Genomic DNA, 16,310 nt, shown 5'->3' on the forward strand with positions numbered 1-16,310 from the left:
ATTGCAAATTATTCTGGGTTCACATTGGAGCCAGGATACCCTGATGGTGGTTATTCAGTTCAAGACTTCCTGTTCTGTTCACCCATCATCGTTTACAAAATATACATTTTAAAAGCAGTGTATCAGGTAAAGTAAAAGTTAAAAGTATATCTTCTGATAATAAAGTGCAATTCACCTTTTAATTACCAAACCACAGTGTGCTCAGAAATATTTTCAGAAATGGTTTAATGGTTCCGTAATGAGTTTTACTGTAAACAAATATAAGTTATATTTATGGTTAGAGATTGGCACCAAAATGATTTCTATGTATTTTTCCCAATGCCAGCTGAGGTTAAAACAGTATAGGTTTGACTCAGAGTCATAGCCGAAATTAGTGTTTGCAATGGAGATCATACACGGGACAAGAAGCAGTTGCATGAAAATGTGAACTCCAGGAAGGACATTTTGATAGCTTAAAAAGAAAAGCATTAAGTATGCGTTTCTTACAGTTTTATTAAGAAAGATTTTCCCTCTTTTTTTTTTTTTCCATGTCATATTAAATAAAATTAGATATTTGTGACAAAACAAAACTTTACCCTTTAACTTTTTATGTCTTAAAATATTCAAAAGTTCAAGTAATTTTTTTAATATTTAATAGCTGTATCCTGAAAAATCTGTACTGTAACAATTCCAGTATTTATATATGCAGATTTTTGTGAAGCTCTTCAGAAGGATTGACCGCTAAAAGCCTTACAGTTTACTTTAGCTATTCAAACATAAACATGCGTAATCAACCAAACATTATGTCAAAAACTGATGTGAGAATAGCAACAATTTCTTTTTTCTTTAACCTGTTGTGTGTTCATGTGTTTCTGCAGGGAAAGCAGCAGGTGTTGCGGCGGAGCAGCGTTGTGCGAGTGGAGCTGGCTGAGCTTAGTGCCGAACTGGATTTGGACATCCTCAGCCGCCTGGAGAGCCTCAGCAAAGCCTTCAGCTACTGTCCCAATCAGACGCCTGGACCAGGACTCGTACAGGTCAGTGGAATAGATTTATTCTGTGAAAAAAATAAATGAGGTCACCCAGAGAGTACGAACTGTGTATCGTGTCTTAGGTCCAGACCATACAGAGAGACCTGCTGTTAAAAAAATCCCTCATGGTTACTGGATCTGAGGGGATACTTAATCTTGACATCATTAAAGGCTATAGAGTTTATAATTATAGTAATATGTTGGTAATACAAGCCACTGAGGCTCAGCCTCCAAAAGACTGTGAGCAGAAAAGCATTCAGATAAAACATAACATTAGCAGCTTTGTTCAGAGTCATAACTTTTTACTTTCTGAAGCTCTATGGTTGAAATGCTTCCTAAAATCCATGTTCACATGTTTTTCCTCCTACTGTCCTCTTAGACTCACAGCACCGAGCTCAGCTCCTCCTTCACCCTCCTGTCGCCTCACGCCGTCCTCAGACTTCGTTTCCCCATACCTGATCTGCAGCCCCTCCCAAAGCGTCGGCCTCCAACTCAGAGGGCGGTGCGGCAGGAAACCTTGGTGTTGGAGATGACAGAGTTTGAGCTGAAGCACCAGGAGGCCCCAGACCTGCAAAGTGAGCAGACTACACCGGGACAGCCGTGGGCCCCCTGCCTCACCCAGCTGCTGGAGGCCTCCTTCATCGACCTGCACGGTGGGAACACACACAAGTAGTTGTTGCCTCTCAGTGAAGATTCATGACAGGAGGAACCAAAGCTAGATGACTAGATTACTGACCACTGTTTAGCAAAGACAGTCCGATGTACTTTTAGTGTTAAATTTAGTTATTAGGGACTTCTGGAAACAATAAACTGTAACTTTAATTTTAAATTAGCGCTATATTAAAAAAAAGAGACCCGTGTCTTTCTGTACATAAAGTTATGTTATATACAAGTGTCTTTTATAATGAATGCAGACATTTTCATATCTGGCGTTTTATATTGATGTACCCATCCAAGTTGTGTTTTTACCGGCTTGGTTTCTAAGATTATAGTTTAGTTAATAATTCCTTTAGTCTGATATTTAGAACTCAGTTTAATTTCCCAATGTCTTGTGTCTCACCAGGGTCATATGAGGGCTGGGAGGGAGGCTCTTTCCCTTGTATCAGAGTGAGGAAGAACCGGGACACTCTGCCCAGGTTAGTCCTTCTGATCATCAGTGGATCAGTGATTCATAAAAGGAGTCACAGACTCCATCTTATGATGCTCAAGAAGACCATCAGAAGAACACAATAAATGTGTTTTCAGCTATGGGAAGATTATAAAATATAATAAAAATGTCAAGATCTTTAATAAACTGAATTAGCATTTCCTCCTTTTGAGGCTGTGACCAAATTGTCTTCTCTTCAAATATTCACCAGCCCTTTTTTTCAGATACAGAAGCCAAAAGACAATATGTGTAATTCACGAAATTTGAGATGCTGAACTACATGTTTTAATTTTAACTTCACTGTTCAGGAGTCTGGTTCTTTCAGTACCATGAGGAGTAGCAACACTCGTGAGACAACTGAAGGCAAAGCTGATTTTCTTCATTATTCTTTCTCATCACTCATAGTCAGCTTTCCTCACGTCTTTGTGAACAGGATATCAGTGCGTGTGCGTGGAGGTGAGGCTCAGGGCCCAGCAGCTGGTCTGAGTGGCATGAACCCGGGCCTCATCAGGGATCTTGGCGCCGCCTTCTTTGAAAGTCACTGTGAATTCAACGACAAAACGAGCTCTCCTTTTTCCTCCAACCGCACCATGTTTGAGACTGAGGAGGTGTGCTGACACACACAAAAACATGACACATCCCAGTTTATAAACCATCTCAGCCATCCATGTTCCTCCTCGCCTCACCTCTCCTCCCTGTGTGTTTTAGATGGTGATTCCAGCCGACCCAGAGGAGATGCGTCAGTTTCAGGAGCAGTGTGTCGCTCAGTGTCAGTGTGCTGTGGACATCAGCATGCCACTAGCTTATATCCTGCTCCCCAGCAAACAGGCCTTCCAGAGCATCTATAACAGGTATGTAAAAAGTATCACAAGACCACTGCTTGCCCTCCCAGTTTAGAATAATCCAGGTGTCCTTAAAAAATATGGACTCTACTTTTTTAAACTCTTAAGTTTAATATTCAAAATACAAACGACTCTTATAAAGTCTTACAGATGCACTCTACCTGTCTTGACACACAAAAGATTCTGCTGGCTTTAGGTGTTAATAGTGTCCAGTGCTGGATACATTTAAAAGTAACTTAATACATAACATATTACTGCTGATAAAAAATTATGTTGCATCATTACTTATAGATGAACGTAACTCATTAAAGTTTTGCATCACCAGAGATAAACTTGCTCCTACAGTTTGCTCATGAGCGCTGGTTATATGTGTAGAGGGAGTCCAGCCCGAGTGTACTGACTTTAGCTGATTGTGTAGCGAGTTCATACTGCTAGTATTTCTTCCACCACATAACCCAGAACGAGCTCCTTCATTTCCCTCTGAGCGTCTCGGAGCTGTACTGTTAACGCAATTCTCCGTCTTTGAGGTGCTCGTGTCAAACGGACTTTGCTCGTTATATTAATACCTCTTCCAGCTTTGTTCCTATTTTCATCCTTATTTTGGTCTTAAATCCTGCCTCAGAACTAAAAGTAATTTCCCCTCACCCGTCCCTCTGTCCACAAGGATCAATAATGATCTGTTGATGTGGGAGCCTCCCCCGCCTCCTCCCCCCTCAGCCCACAGCCCCGACCACAGTCGCCATCACCAGGACGAGTTCCAGCTCTGCAAGTCGGCCTTTAGACTGGGTAAGTTTGGCTCATTTGATGGAAAACTTGAACATATTGTAGATTTATTAGACATAATAACCTCTCAGGTCATCTTATATTAAGTATTTTATTATGTTTGGAGAATTTTTCCTTCACTGATGACTAAAATTAAACAGACAAAATGTTTTTTCCTTCGTCTTCTCTCATGCTCTCTCTCTGCTGTAGACTCTGACTCAGAAGAGGACGAGTGTCAGTACTACTTGGCCAGTGAATCATCTGGAAAGTCGCATCCGATGGCTCCTCGTCCCAACCACAATCTGAGCCTTCTCTCCCTCACTGTGATTATCGGGAAGGGTCGCCTCCAAGCCAGGACAGACAAGAAGGTGGCCAGAAGACAGTGAATTTTGTGGATTTTAACTGCATCAGATACTAATTATTAAAACCTTCCAAGATTGTTTCTCTTAAACTACAATGTGTTGGAACTTCTTATTTTTAGCCTTTCAAGTCAGGAGATGAAGATTTAATGACTATAAAGTAGTTGTAATCAGATATCCAACCACATGTTAATGAATGTATTTATCGAAATCTATTCATAGTTACTATTATCATGAAGATGTGTAAAATGCTTTTCCATTGTTAACTGTGTATCCGTCATGTATTGTTCTGCTGACACTGATGTTATTGATTCAGGAGGACCAGAGTCACGGAGAGCTCGTGCTTGATCTGGAAGGGGGGAAGATATTCAGTGTAGCGCAGCACCAAAATGACCCCAATCTCAGTTTCCTGTGTCTGGAGAGCAGACGAGTGGAGCTCTACCATCGAGGTGCGCATTGTGTTATTTAAAGACATTTAGTTTCAGCATGGTGTGTGTTATGCACTAAGTATGCAGTTAACTTTTTCATATGCCACACAAACACAGCTGTCTTGAAGGACACCCCCATCCCGCAGCGGTTGGAAATGCCCAGCTTCATGCCCCCAAAGCACCTGGACCTCACCATCTACCCCACAGAGGTGGGAGTGAGCAGTGTGAGCGGCAGGGAGGGAGAGGTGCAGATGTTATCCACAGCCATCAAAATCACACTGGACCCTCAGAGAAATGTCAAGGCATGTCCTCATATACCTGATAGTGATGATGATGATTGTTATTGTTGTTGTTTTGGTTTTTTATTTCTTGTTCTCTTCACAGGAGTTCCTCGTTGCCCTTCGCCTTCAAGGTGCCACCATGCGACATTACATGACGCAGACTAACCACAGTTGGCACGAGCAGGTAAGAAGCTGAATGAATCGCGCTAAAGAGGCACAGCGGTGCAATGGTTTGTCTCCTAACAGCAAAAAGGTCCTCAGTCTGAATCCACCAGCTAGCTGATATGGAAGCCACTGAAAACAAAATAGCATTTTGCTGAATTTGAAATCTAGAGAGCTAGCTCACTGGTTAAGCAGGCGACCATATCCCATATCCATGCAGCAGCCTTTGCTGCGGCTCTTTATGTGTTGTTACCCCTCCCAGTCTCTTTCCTGTCTATCTTTTTCTGTCTAAATCAAACTAAAATGTTTAAAAAAAAACTTCTGAGGAAGTCAGAATTTTGACTTGCGGATGGCAAAAAATATATATTTTTCTGTGGGGGGAAACAAGCTTCTGTAGGCTTTTTGTGTGGAGTTTCCATGCTCTCTGCATGCCTTAATAAGTTCTCTCCAGGTCGTGCGGCTTCCTTTTGCAGTCCAAAGACATGCATGTGAGGCTAATTGGTGATTCTAAAATGGCAACAGGTGTGAAAATGAGCATGAATTTGTCTTCTTGTTCTCTGGGTTAGCCCTGCCATGGACTGGCGACCTGACCAGGGTCTACCTGCATCTCACCCCTTTGACAGCAGGACAGGCTCCAGCACTGCTGCAACCCTGAATCCTGAATTGGACATTTCGTTAAGAAAATGAATGGGTGTTTTTGCTATTCAATTTTGAAATATTTGGATTAGAAATTTCAGCTGTCATAGAGAAAAAATGTCAGATTTGCTGTTTTGCAATTCAGGAAATATCTTTTTCTTCCTACACTGCTGGTTTTTGGCATTCTACATTCTACAAAAAGAAATCTGTACAGATTTCTTTTTTCTTTTTTTTTGAACTGGTTAAAAAGGACTGAATAGAAACTAGACTAACACATTATTATTGTATTTATTTTTTTAGTGAGACATTTTTCCAAGTACTTGGAGTAAACACCTTCTCTCCTGCCCTCCCCTCTGGGACACTATCATAAAGAAATGACTGCTTTCAGTTCTAAAAACATTCCCTGCTCAGACTGCAAGTTTTTCTTTCTTGAGTAGAAATAATGCCAGCTAAATGTCAGTTTAGACTCTGCTATAGTCCCAGAGCTCCTTCCATCGTGAAAGAGTTTTATTCTTCTATCACTCTCCCTCTTTGCTTTTATTGGCTCTTACAACAACAGGACGCTTCTTTTGCTGTGTTGAGTTTCCACAGTTACTCTGGTTCTCCCAGCATCCAGCATTTCTCTAATCTGTGTGAAAATGGCTGAAAATAGCTACCAGGAAAACACAGGCTCTGTCTTACTCTAGTTTTGGAAGCACAATTAAGCCCTCATTTTCTTCATTTTCTGCACCATCAGTCTAAACACTGATGCTGTTATTATTTTATAGCCACTATCTTGTGCAGTTAACATATAATTCACGATTATACATTAAGAAAAAACGTTTAAATTGCTGCATCAGGGAGGTTGCAGGCGATTTAGAAAGTGCTGTAATCACTGATGTAGATGTGGTTTAGAGGAGATGTGTGGGGGAAAGAAAAAAAAAACTTGGACTTCACAGATTGATTATACAGGTCAGATTAATTGCACTGCAAATGTTTCTGTACAGGAAATGAATAAAAAATCCAGACAGCTGAAAACGGCTGCGAGTGTGCTGGCAGCTGCTATTAGTCTATTACCGGCTCTGCCAAAAACAACTTTTTGCTCCCAGAAATAATAAATAAGTATATGTTGTTACACCGTAGACAGGAAAAAAATATGATTTAAGATGGAAAATTACATAACTATAATGAGCTTTATCCTGCAGAATGTGTAAATGTGGTAATTAAACCGGTAGTTAAACCATTTGGACTGAAGAGAAAAATAAAAAGCACACTCTACACAAAGAAGTCAAATAAAGTGGATAAAGTCTAAATTTACTTCATGACCTGCAAACTGTTCCAGCTGGTTGACTTCCTGGATGTCATCGACGATCCTATTCTGGGATACACCGCGCCGGCCGTCATCACTGTCCTCCACACGCACCTCGCTACCTGTGCTGTTGACTATAGGTATACACCCAAAAGAGAGGTTTTGTAAAATAATGTGGGCATGGATTTTGTTTTTGTTTTTTCTCGTTTTACACCCTTGTTTCATATCTTGTTTCTCAGACCCCTGTATCTGCCCCTGCGAGTGTTATTCACAGCGGAGTCCTTCTCTCTGTCCAGTAATATCATTGTTGACACTGCCACCTTCCACCTCAGGTACTCGACATAAAGATTGTCCATTAAAACGATAATCAAAAACGTCGCTGTCAGTTTTTGTCACAGTGTATGAATCGTTGGGAGACCTTTGTTCATTTTTGTTATGTTGCGGTCAGATTCATCCTGGATGATTCTGCTCTCTACCTCTCTGACAAATGTGAGACTGAAACAGTGGACTTGAGGAGAGGTAAGGTACTTCAGATGCCTTTTGGAGCTGTGTAAAAACAGGGGTTTGGTTTGGGTTTCCTTTTTGGATTTTATCTGTTAGAGTTATTCAGGACTGTGTGCTGAGGAACTCCAGTGAAGCTTAGATGAGAAGTAGCATTTTCTTTTCTTATCTTGCATGCATTAAACTAATCAGTGTCTTGCGATATCAGAAACTAACAGGGGACCGAATCATTGGCCATGCTGTTCAGAATGACAGATGACTGAACAGTGAAAATGGTTATCCCAAGTTTGGCGGTCTAGTATTTTTAACATGAGGCCTGTGAGACTGATATTAGAGCTGTTTAAGAGTAATTTACCACCCTCTGAATGGTTTTGGCCTTTAAAGTGGTGGATCACAAAAGAGTATGTGTGAGCTCTGTATGATGTTAAAGGGAGGTAGTACCCTCAGCCAATCAGAAGAAAGTAATCTTGAAGGGTGGAAAAGGGGGTTAAAATGGTTTGTTTCTTTATTGAAGCTCAGTTTAACATAAAGATTAAGATTTTGAACAGTTAATTATGCTCCAGTAGGGTCCAAGAATAGAAAATAAAAATATGACTGGAACTGGGCCTAAAAGGTCATCTTTATGCTGAAAAGAACAGCTACATCCACTATAATATTGGGAAGCTGAATGGCAAATAGAAAGGTTACTTAATATGTATTTTTTCCAAAAACAGGCATTCTGAAAACTGGTTTGCCAGTTTAAGGGCCTGTCCCGCAGTTATTGTTAGTAAAATAAACAAAAAAATGTGTTGAAATGACTACAAAATAAGCAGTTTCCTAATAAAACCGCCGCGTGTTTGTGTCACACAGACTACGTGTGTGTCCTGGACATTGACCTGCTGGAGCTCGCCATCACCACATGGAAAGGCAGTGATACGGGAAAGCTGGTGAGTGCCCACCGTGTGTTTACTTACCTTTGTCTCCTTCACCCTCAGCAGCCGTGAACCACAGCAAGAAAAAAAAAGAGAAAAAGATTACTGCTGCCAGCAAAATATGTGAGCATAAATAAAACATCACAATTTAGCGCAATTATCTTCACAAACCACTAACAAGCACAGGCTACATGTTTATAAATATTTTGTTTGTTATAATGAAGTTTAAATACGATAAAAAGCTCCAGGTAGCAATTTAGGACTGTAATCCATTTCAGCTGGGCAGGAAACCAAAACCAGCCACAGTAAACAGGGCCTCCCTCCTCACCGATGCAATTGTCCTATAACCAGGTCAGTGAGGACATATTCAGGGTATAATATGAAAAATGTCTGTTTAAAATCAATTAAAAAATGCTCTAAATGTCTATTCTCAGTCTTTATTTGGGTGTATTTGCTCTGTTTGCCCTTTTTTAATTATTGTTTTCCTTTTTATTAAGGTTTTAAAGTTTTTATGGGCTGTAATTAGACAAAAAAATGTTTAGATCCCCAAGCAATACAGACAAACAAACGAAAGAAAGAACAAGAAAAAAAAAGATGGATAAGAGTCATTACAAGTAAGTTAAATATTCAGATAAACAAGGCATCAACAAAGCATAATAATGCAGCTATAAAAAACAAACAACCTCATCAGCAGCGGCTGTGGCTCAGGAGGGTAGACCGGGTCGTCTACCAATCAGAAGGTCGGTAGCTTGATCTTCAGTTTTCTTTAGTCTCCATGAAGCATCCAGGAGTGTGTGTGAATGATCGGTTTACAAAAGCGTGTGTGTGTGTGTGTGTGTGTGTGTGTGTGTGTGTGTGTGTGTGTGAATGAATGAGGCTGGTAGTAAGGAAGTGCATTGAGTGCTTAGTTAGAATAGAAAAGTTATATATACAAGTACCTGTCCATGTTCTTGATTATGCCAAGCTCAGGTTTTCTGTGCTGGAGAAATTGCATGCAGTATACATTTTTAAATAGATTTTTGACTAGAAGTTTTTAAGTTTGTAGAATATTTAAAGGCACAATGAAATTATATTGGGGAAGAAAACTCCCTTCAGTCTTAATTGAGAATTATTGACTCACTGAAGAACATATCGAACGGCAGAAAAAAAACCTAAATCCCTCTGATGTAAATAATAGAATTAGTAGATACATTTATAGGAAAACACCCAGAAAGTAAAATGAAGGATGGGGATATGGATGATGTATTTGAGAAAATGTGAAGTAGAAAATATGTCATGAAAAGGAATCTCTTTTATTTTCTTTCTTGTATTAATTTACTATAAATTTAAAATGAGATACAAAAAAAGTAGATATGTACAACATTAATATCTGGTAATAAATTAGAAATAAACTATTTCTAATGCATACAAATATATGCATTTCTTATACCCCACCTATCCTTTTCCCCTTTATAGTATTTCTATAAACATGACTTTTAAAAGTTGTGATTTTTTTTCTCTTTTATGTATAGATTGAGGTTTCACAATGAAAAATGAAGTTAATACGTAAATAAAAAAATTATACATTTTAAGGATTAAAAGATGTTAGAGGTTAAGAGGATTTGATTTAATGAAGTTTCTGAATAAACTCTGCCCACAATAAAACTCTTTATTTCTGTACCATTACACATTTTGTTAACATTTTTGACAAAAGTTCTCTCATCTCTCTTATGATCTTCCCTCTTGTGTTCCCACTGCCATTGTCCTCTCTTTATTCTGCAGTCCCAGCCGCTCTTTGAGCTCCGTTGTTCCAACAATGTGGTCCATCTGCACACCTGTGCAGATTCCTGTGCTGCCCTCGTCAATCTGCTGCAGTACCTGGTCTCTCAGGGCGACCTGCACCCGCCGCCACGGCACACCTCGCCCACTGAAATCGCTGGACAGAAATTACCAGTAAGGCTGGTGAAATGTGGAGTGTATGATGTTTACTTTAAAGATGTGATAAATTGGTCCAACATACCAATGTTGTTGTGTTGTTATGTTGTGTTATTAGCTGTCAGAAAGTCCAGCGTCTATGCTGCCCTGTCCTCCCGCTGAAACCGCCGAGATCAACCAGTACGACCTGGCTGACGCCTTAATCGACACGGAGAAGAGCCACAGAGAAGAAAGTTTAGAACCAGGTACTGCAGAGTTGCTCTGTTTATAACCCCTGGGATCATCCTGACAGACTATAGTTAGGTAAAATTATCCTGTTCCCATGTGTGTAGACATGCTTCACTTTACACACAGGAGATAACTTAAAAACTTAATTCAGTTCCTTTTTTTTTTTTTTTTAAATGATATTGTTTGAGTGTCTGAAAACCCCAAAAATTCTTTAGTGGGAACAGTGGCATTCTTTGTATAACAGGAGGTATTATGGTCTGTATAGAGTACCAGTTTGCTAAATATTTACATCTGATTCTGTCTGCTTTCATCCAGGTTCACCTTCAATGCCGAGAAGCTCCCCCGTCTCCGTCTACCTGTTCCCCGATGAAGCCTCAAAGCACGGCCCCTCTGTCCTTCAGGGGGAGCTTGACGGGCTGGTTGCCACAGCGACAGAGGTGCAGGCAGATATGATGTCAGAGGAAGGCTCCGAGGGCTCCACCGACAATGACGACTTCTGTATCCTGGAGGCTCCCGGCATGGGCATCCCTGTGAGGGTCCCCTCTTAGCTTTCACTTCCCTGTCACCTCTCATTCATGAACCCATTTCAGACTCTGCGCTCACTCACAAAATGTCTACATGTGTGTTTATTACAGCCCCGGGATGGGGAGCCCACGGTAACAGTGCTGTGCGAGGGGCCCATTAGAGTGAAGGACAGCCATTTTTCCCGGCCACGTGGCAGCTCAGACCTGCTCCGAGCCCCGAGTCGCTTCCCAGTGCCTCAGAGTAGGGTAGTTTTACGGGAGATCTCTGTGGTCTGGCACCTTTACGGGGGAAAGGACTTTGGAGGCAGGCCTATGTCTCTGCATGCTCAGAACGTCAACAGGTAACAATGCACATGAATTCTTTCATGCACAGACACCCATGGTTATCATATAATTAATTATATAAATATTAAATAACTGAAACATTAGTATGGTGATTGGTCCAGTCCATACAAGGTTTTTGAAACTTTTGTGTACATAGTTTGTCAGATTTATAGTTTTTGTTTTTGTTCTCCTGTGTGTGTGGGTGCACCTCTCTGCAGAGGTCGTTCAGTGCCCACTGGCGTCCGTGGGTCACCTTCTCGCTCCGCCCCCTCCTCTCGACCGCAGAACTCTTGGCGCTCGGCTGGAGGCGTCGGCCGTCAGCACAGCCTGCTGATGGAGATACAGCTCACCAAGGTACACTAATGCACTGATATCACTGGTTTGAAAATGTACGTTTTTTTAAATACATATTGGCATACAGACATATATCACTGTACCTCTGTCTCAACATGTGTCTCCTGTTTTGTCCTCCAGGTGTCGTTCCAGCATGAGTCCTACCCGGTGGCAGTAGCGGGGCAGGATGGGGAGGGGTCAGCAGCACCTGTGGTCGGGGTCGGTCCCGGTGGTGAGCAGCCGCTCTCCAGGCAGGTGTTCATCGTCCAGGAGCTGGAAGTTCGAGACCGACTGGCCTCCTCACAAATCAACAAATTCCTCTACCTCTACACTAGTGAGAGCATGCCCCGCCGAGCCCACTCCAACATGGTGAGACAGAGAGACGGAGGGTCTTTGATTAGAAACTGAGTTTTCTGTCGTGCACAGCATCTGACTTGGAGTCAAACCATCCTGATGTTGTAAATCTTTACTTACTTTGTGCACTTTCTATTTAGCTTAGCTTTAATGCAGTTAGGGACACGATGAACAGACTTTGAATGATAGTACTCATGTGGTGTGTCATTTTTGTAGTTGACTGTGAAGGCCCTGCAGGTGTGTCCTGAGTCTGGCCTCGGGGGGCCAGAGTGCTGTCTCCGGGTCAGCCTGCTGCCGCTGAGACTCAACATCGACCAGGTAACTTTTGGGACTGAATACTGAGAGCTGCTCTTGAACCTCGTCCATGAGGTGGTGGCACAAACAAAACAACTCTTACTGCAGAAATTATTTTGAGTACAGGTGTATTAAATCTGTTTGATCATCATAAATGAGCCGTTTCACACTCCACAGATGTTTCTTTGTAGCTCAAAATTCATTCAGTACCATTCATTCTGCTGTTTGTACTGCTCCCATAAAGTCTTCATGTCTTTTCTTATTTTTTTCTGTTTGTTGTGTAGGACGCACTGTTTTTCCTGAAAGACTTTTTTAGTAATCTAGCTTCCTCTGTTAATCCTTACCTGCCTGTGGATCCTGCAGCTGAAGGTGAGCTCTGCCAGGTCTTCTTTCTATCATTCATTTCTTTGATGTCAGATCTGCCGAGCTGATTTTTATGGAGTTGTAGCCTTTTTCTTGTTCATCGTTGTGGCACGATGAATTTTAATTAGCTACAGAGTACATTTAAATGATGACTGAGGTGAATTTTTAGCATGCTAGATTTGTGACCTGTTGTAATTTCTCTGTTTTCAGTGAAGGCAGATTTCTCCCAGAAGGGGTCTGAGGATCTAGAGATGGCTGCTGCTGCAGGTAGTCTTGGACCCGACCTCACAGCTTCTGTGGAAACTACCTACAGTGAGCAGAGTTCCTCTTCTGCCGGCTCCAGCGCCTCCTCTGACCAGCCAATCTACTTCCGGTATGTAGTGACTGAAAAGAGAGTGAGAAATCTAGAGAAACAGAATAAAAAAGAAAGAGCAGAGAATACTGTAAAGACGATGTAAGTTACTAGCTAGGAAACTCCTATGTTACAGATTCCAAAAAAGAAAAATCACCTCTAACAAATTAGCTTAAATAGAGTAACTCAAAGACTAAAAGTTTCAATGATTGATAAAGTTTCCCGCTTCTTGTCTCCACCCTTTTCAGGGAGTTTCGTTTCACATCTGAAGTGCCTATTTGGCTCGACTATCATGGCAAGCATGTCGTCATTGAACAAGTGAGTGGTCATTCAGAGATCCTGTCTACTAATTCAAACAAAAAGCTGAAGGGTTTAAATGATGCGTTTTCACACTTGTTGTTCCTCAGGGGACGTTTGCAGGGATTCTGATCGGTCTGGCCCAATTAAACTGCTCCGAGCTGAAACTGAAGAGGCTCTGCTGCAGACACGGGTAAAAACAAACGAACCAACAAGCAAACATTTCAGTTATTTTTCAGTAATTTGCCCTAAATTTGCTGTTAGTAGTTTGACTTTCTGAGACTTTCTGCATGTTCCAGTCTCCTCGGGGTCGACAAAGTGATTCAGTACGCCGTCACGGAGTGGCTGACGGACATCAGGAAGAATCAGCTGCCCGGCATCCTGGGAGGTGTCGGACCCATGCACTCAGTCGTCCAGCTGTGTAAGTTGCTTTTGTTTTCTGCAAACATTTTTACAGCTGCTTTCCATTATTGCTTGGATTGTGGTTCATACTTCCTCTCTCCTTCATCCTGTCCAGTCCACGGAGTGAGGGATTTGTTCTGGCTGCCTATAGAGCAGTACAGGAAGGATGGACGCATCATTCGAGGTCTCCAGAGGGGGGCAGCGTCCTTTGGTACCTCCACAGCATCTGCTGCTCTGGAGCTTAGCAACAGGCTGGTGCAGGCTATCCAGGTACTCTGAGTGCAGATCATGACTCTTAGTTACAAAGACGTTAAAAGCCTGAAGGTAAAGCACACACATTCCTAATATGCCAATAACTCTTCTGGTGTCTGTGTACCTCTGTGACAGGCTACAGCAGAGACCGTGTACGACATCTTGTCTCCAACACCTCCTCTGAATCGCTACGCCATCACCGAGGGCCGGGCCATCTCTAGTCGACCTCGAAGAGTCGCCCAGCCTGCAGACCTTAGGGAAGGAGTGGCCAAGGCCTACGACACCGTCAGAGAGGTACGTGCCCAAATAGACGCTCTTAAAATGTAGAAAGAGTTCGTGGGTTAGAGGCCAGGGTTAACCAGGGCTGAGGATGAAAAGAAAATATCTGCAGCTACATCTATGTTGGTAGAAGAGGTTAACTATATGTTAAAAGGCCTTGTAGAAACTTCCACATGCAAGAATGCAAAGGGGGTTGAAACCCTAAATTTTTAGACTAAACTGTCTGCTCTCTTTGCTCTCCAGGGAGTGATTGACACGGCCCAACAGTTGTGCGATGTAGCATCCCGCGGCCACGAACAGAAAGGTCTCCCCGGAGCCGTGGGCGGCGTCCTGCGGCAGATCCCGCCCACTGTAGTCCGACCTTTAATAGTGGCCTCTGAAGCCACCTCCAATCTGCTGGGTGGCATGAGAAACCAGATCAAACCGGACGCCCGGAAAGAAGATTTCCTCAAGTGGCGCACAGAGGACGGCCAAGAATGAGGACAGCTTTTTGTGTCTGTGTGTGAGGGGAAGTGTGTGTGCGTACGTGTATACGAGAGTATGAGATTATGATCTGGGAAAGTCTATTCTGTGGGAATCCATGGGTTGTGTGAGTAGCTGCATGTGTGTTGTGTCTAAAAAGAGTCAGCGTGTGCTCCAATGCAAAAAAGAGAAAAGGAAAGAAGAAGAAATTAAAAAAAAAAAGACTAACTACTGCTGCAGTTCCTGACGCACAGTGTTTAATGTTGCTCCCACATACATAGACGTGCAAGACTTCATTTTTCTGTTCAGCATTCGCTCGTTTTCCCGCTCTCTGTAACACACTAGTGTTTTTCTTCTTAACGTCAGTGCAAACATATCGCCGTCACTTTCTGCCGGCTTCATTTTCAGTGTGACCCGGGCAGAGGGGGCAGGTAAGATTATCACGCTCTGTGTTTCTTCACTCATTTGTGTGCTCTGAACTGTGATGCTTGAAGCTGTTTGTAATTTGAAGCAGCGATTTCAAGCACGAGTTGCACGGAGCACTGAGAAGAGATGTTTATAACTGAGAGCAGTTTCACTTTAATGAGCTTTCTGCAGATGAGTGGGGGGTACCTGTCTTTGGAGGGGGGTTGCCATGTGTTAGTTTTGCTCTCTTTGTGCTCATAATGGAAACTGAAAATATTTTGATCAAGTGTCCTTTGCTTAACACCCTTGCAGATGGTACAAAGCTGTGTGATTGGTTTAGCTGTGACTCCCACTATGCACCCGCTACCCTCAGTGCTGTTATTCGTGCCATAAACCTTACAGTGTCCTTTTTAACTAGTTTGTGTTGCCTTCCTCGGATCTGTACCTCATCCCCTACTCAAAGCTCAGCACATACAGTGGCATACCTGACTGAACAGAAACAACGGGTCACATGAAGTCTCTAAATTTTGTAGCATATTGGATTCTGCTCGAGCTTCACGAAGATGAACGTTTTTCCAAGCTGACGTCACTGCAGCTCTCCTGTTAAATGTCAGATCCTTGGATCTCAATTAGCCCACTATGTCCTCAGAAGTCCTCTGCCCACATCTTTAGTTGCCTTTCTGCATTGATTTTGTAATTGTCTCTTCTTCTTAGTTTTTTTTTAATATTATTATTATTATTTTGTTAAAGCATAAGTATTGTCATATTTGTTTTCAGAGTAAGAGTAAGGAGGTATGTGAATCTGGTGAAAATGGAGGATAGAAAAATTAGGGTTAAAAATGTTTTACATTTTCTTTTTTTGTTTGTTTTTAATCAGTGTGAGGGACGCGTGTCCCTGTCTCTGTGTGTGTGTGTGTGTCTGTCTGTCTGTGAATGTGTGAGGATGAGAAAATGTGTTTGCGCGCATGATGCACGTCTGTGAAGGTGACAGGTTGATGCTTGTTACACCTCTTGCGTGTAATTACTATTTACTATATCATAAACTGTATGAATGATCTGTATAATACAAAGATGAGGATTATACAAAATTAATAGAAAAATTAAAAAAATTTGAGTATAAAAACCGAACAGCTGTCTGCCTTTATTTATTGTATTTTTAATTATTATGATTCTTATTATTGTTATTATTATTTATTTATTGTA

General features: G+C 41.9%; 1 protein-coding gene across 1 annotated transcript in view; it reads left to right on the forward strand.

Annotated features, from left to right (window-relative positions):
- atg2a (autophagy related 2A) overlaps positions 1-16,235 on the forward strand; it is a 43,328-nt gene extending 27,093 nt beyond the window's left edge. Inside the window, exons 14-42 of the mRNA XM_026143725.2 lie at positions 858-1,013; positions 1,387-1,660; positions 2,071-2,143; positions 2,588-2,762; positions 2,863-3,005; positions 3,661-3,782; positions 3,969-4,126; positions 4,434-4,566; positions 4,663-4,847; positions 4,930-5,010; positions 6,946-7,052; positions 7,152-7,244; positions 7,361-7,431; positions 8,263-8,339; positions 10,086-10,256; positions 10,357-10,483; positions 10,782-10,996; positions 11,102-11,331; positions 11,533-11,668; positions 11,789-12,016; positions 12,218-12,319; positions 12,580-12,664; positions 12,869-13,031; positions 13,259-13,328; positions 13,418-13,500; positions 13,607-13,728; positions 13,825-13,979; positions 14,097-14,255; positions 14,484-16,235. Coding sequence (XP_025999510.2) covers positions 858-1,013; positions 1,387-1,660; positions 2,071-2,143; positions 2,588-2,762; positions 2,863-3,005; positions 3,661-3,782; positions 3,969-4,126; positions 4,434-4,566; positions 4,663-4,847; positions 4,930-5,010; positions 6,946-7,052; positions 7,152-7,244; positions 7,361-7,431; positions 8,263-8,339; positions 10,086-10,256; positions 10,357-10,483; positions 10,782-10,996; positions 11,102-11,331; positions 11,533-11,668; positions 11,789-12,016; positions 12,218-12,319; positions 12,580-12,664; positions 12,869-13,031; positions 13,259-13,328; positions 13,418-13,500; positions 13,607-13,728; positions 13,825-13,979; positions 14,097-14,255; positions 14,484-14,720 — 4,131 coding nt within the window. The 3' untranslated portion in view covers positions 14,721-16,235. The remainder of the gene's footprint in view (positions 1-857; positions 1,014-1,386; positions 1,661-2,070; positions 2,144-2,587; positions 2,763-2,862; positions 3,006-3,660; positions 3,783-3,968; positions 4,127-4,433; positions 4,567-4,662; positions 4,848-4,929; positions 5,011-6,945; positions 7,053-7,151; positions 7,245-7,360; positions 7,432-8,262; positions 8,340-10,085; positions 10,257-10,356; positions 10,484-10,781; positions 10,997-11,101; positions 11,332-11,532; positions 11,669-11,788; positions 12,017-12,217; positions 12,320-12,579; positions 12,665-12,868; positions 13,032-13,258; positions 13,329-13,417; positions 13,501-13,606; positions 13,729-13,824; positions 13,980-14,096; positions 14,256-14,483) is intronic.
- Positions 16,236-16,310: the final 75 nt, after the last annotated feature.

Source organism: Astatotilapia calliptera, chromosome 2, assembly GCF_964374335.1.
Source record: "Astatotilapia calliptera chromosome 2, fAstCal68.1, whole genome shotgun sequence".
NCBI lineage: Eukaryota > Metazoa > Chordata > Actinopteri > Cichliformes > Cichlidae > Astatotilapia > Astatotilapia calliptera.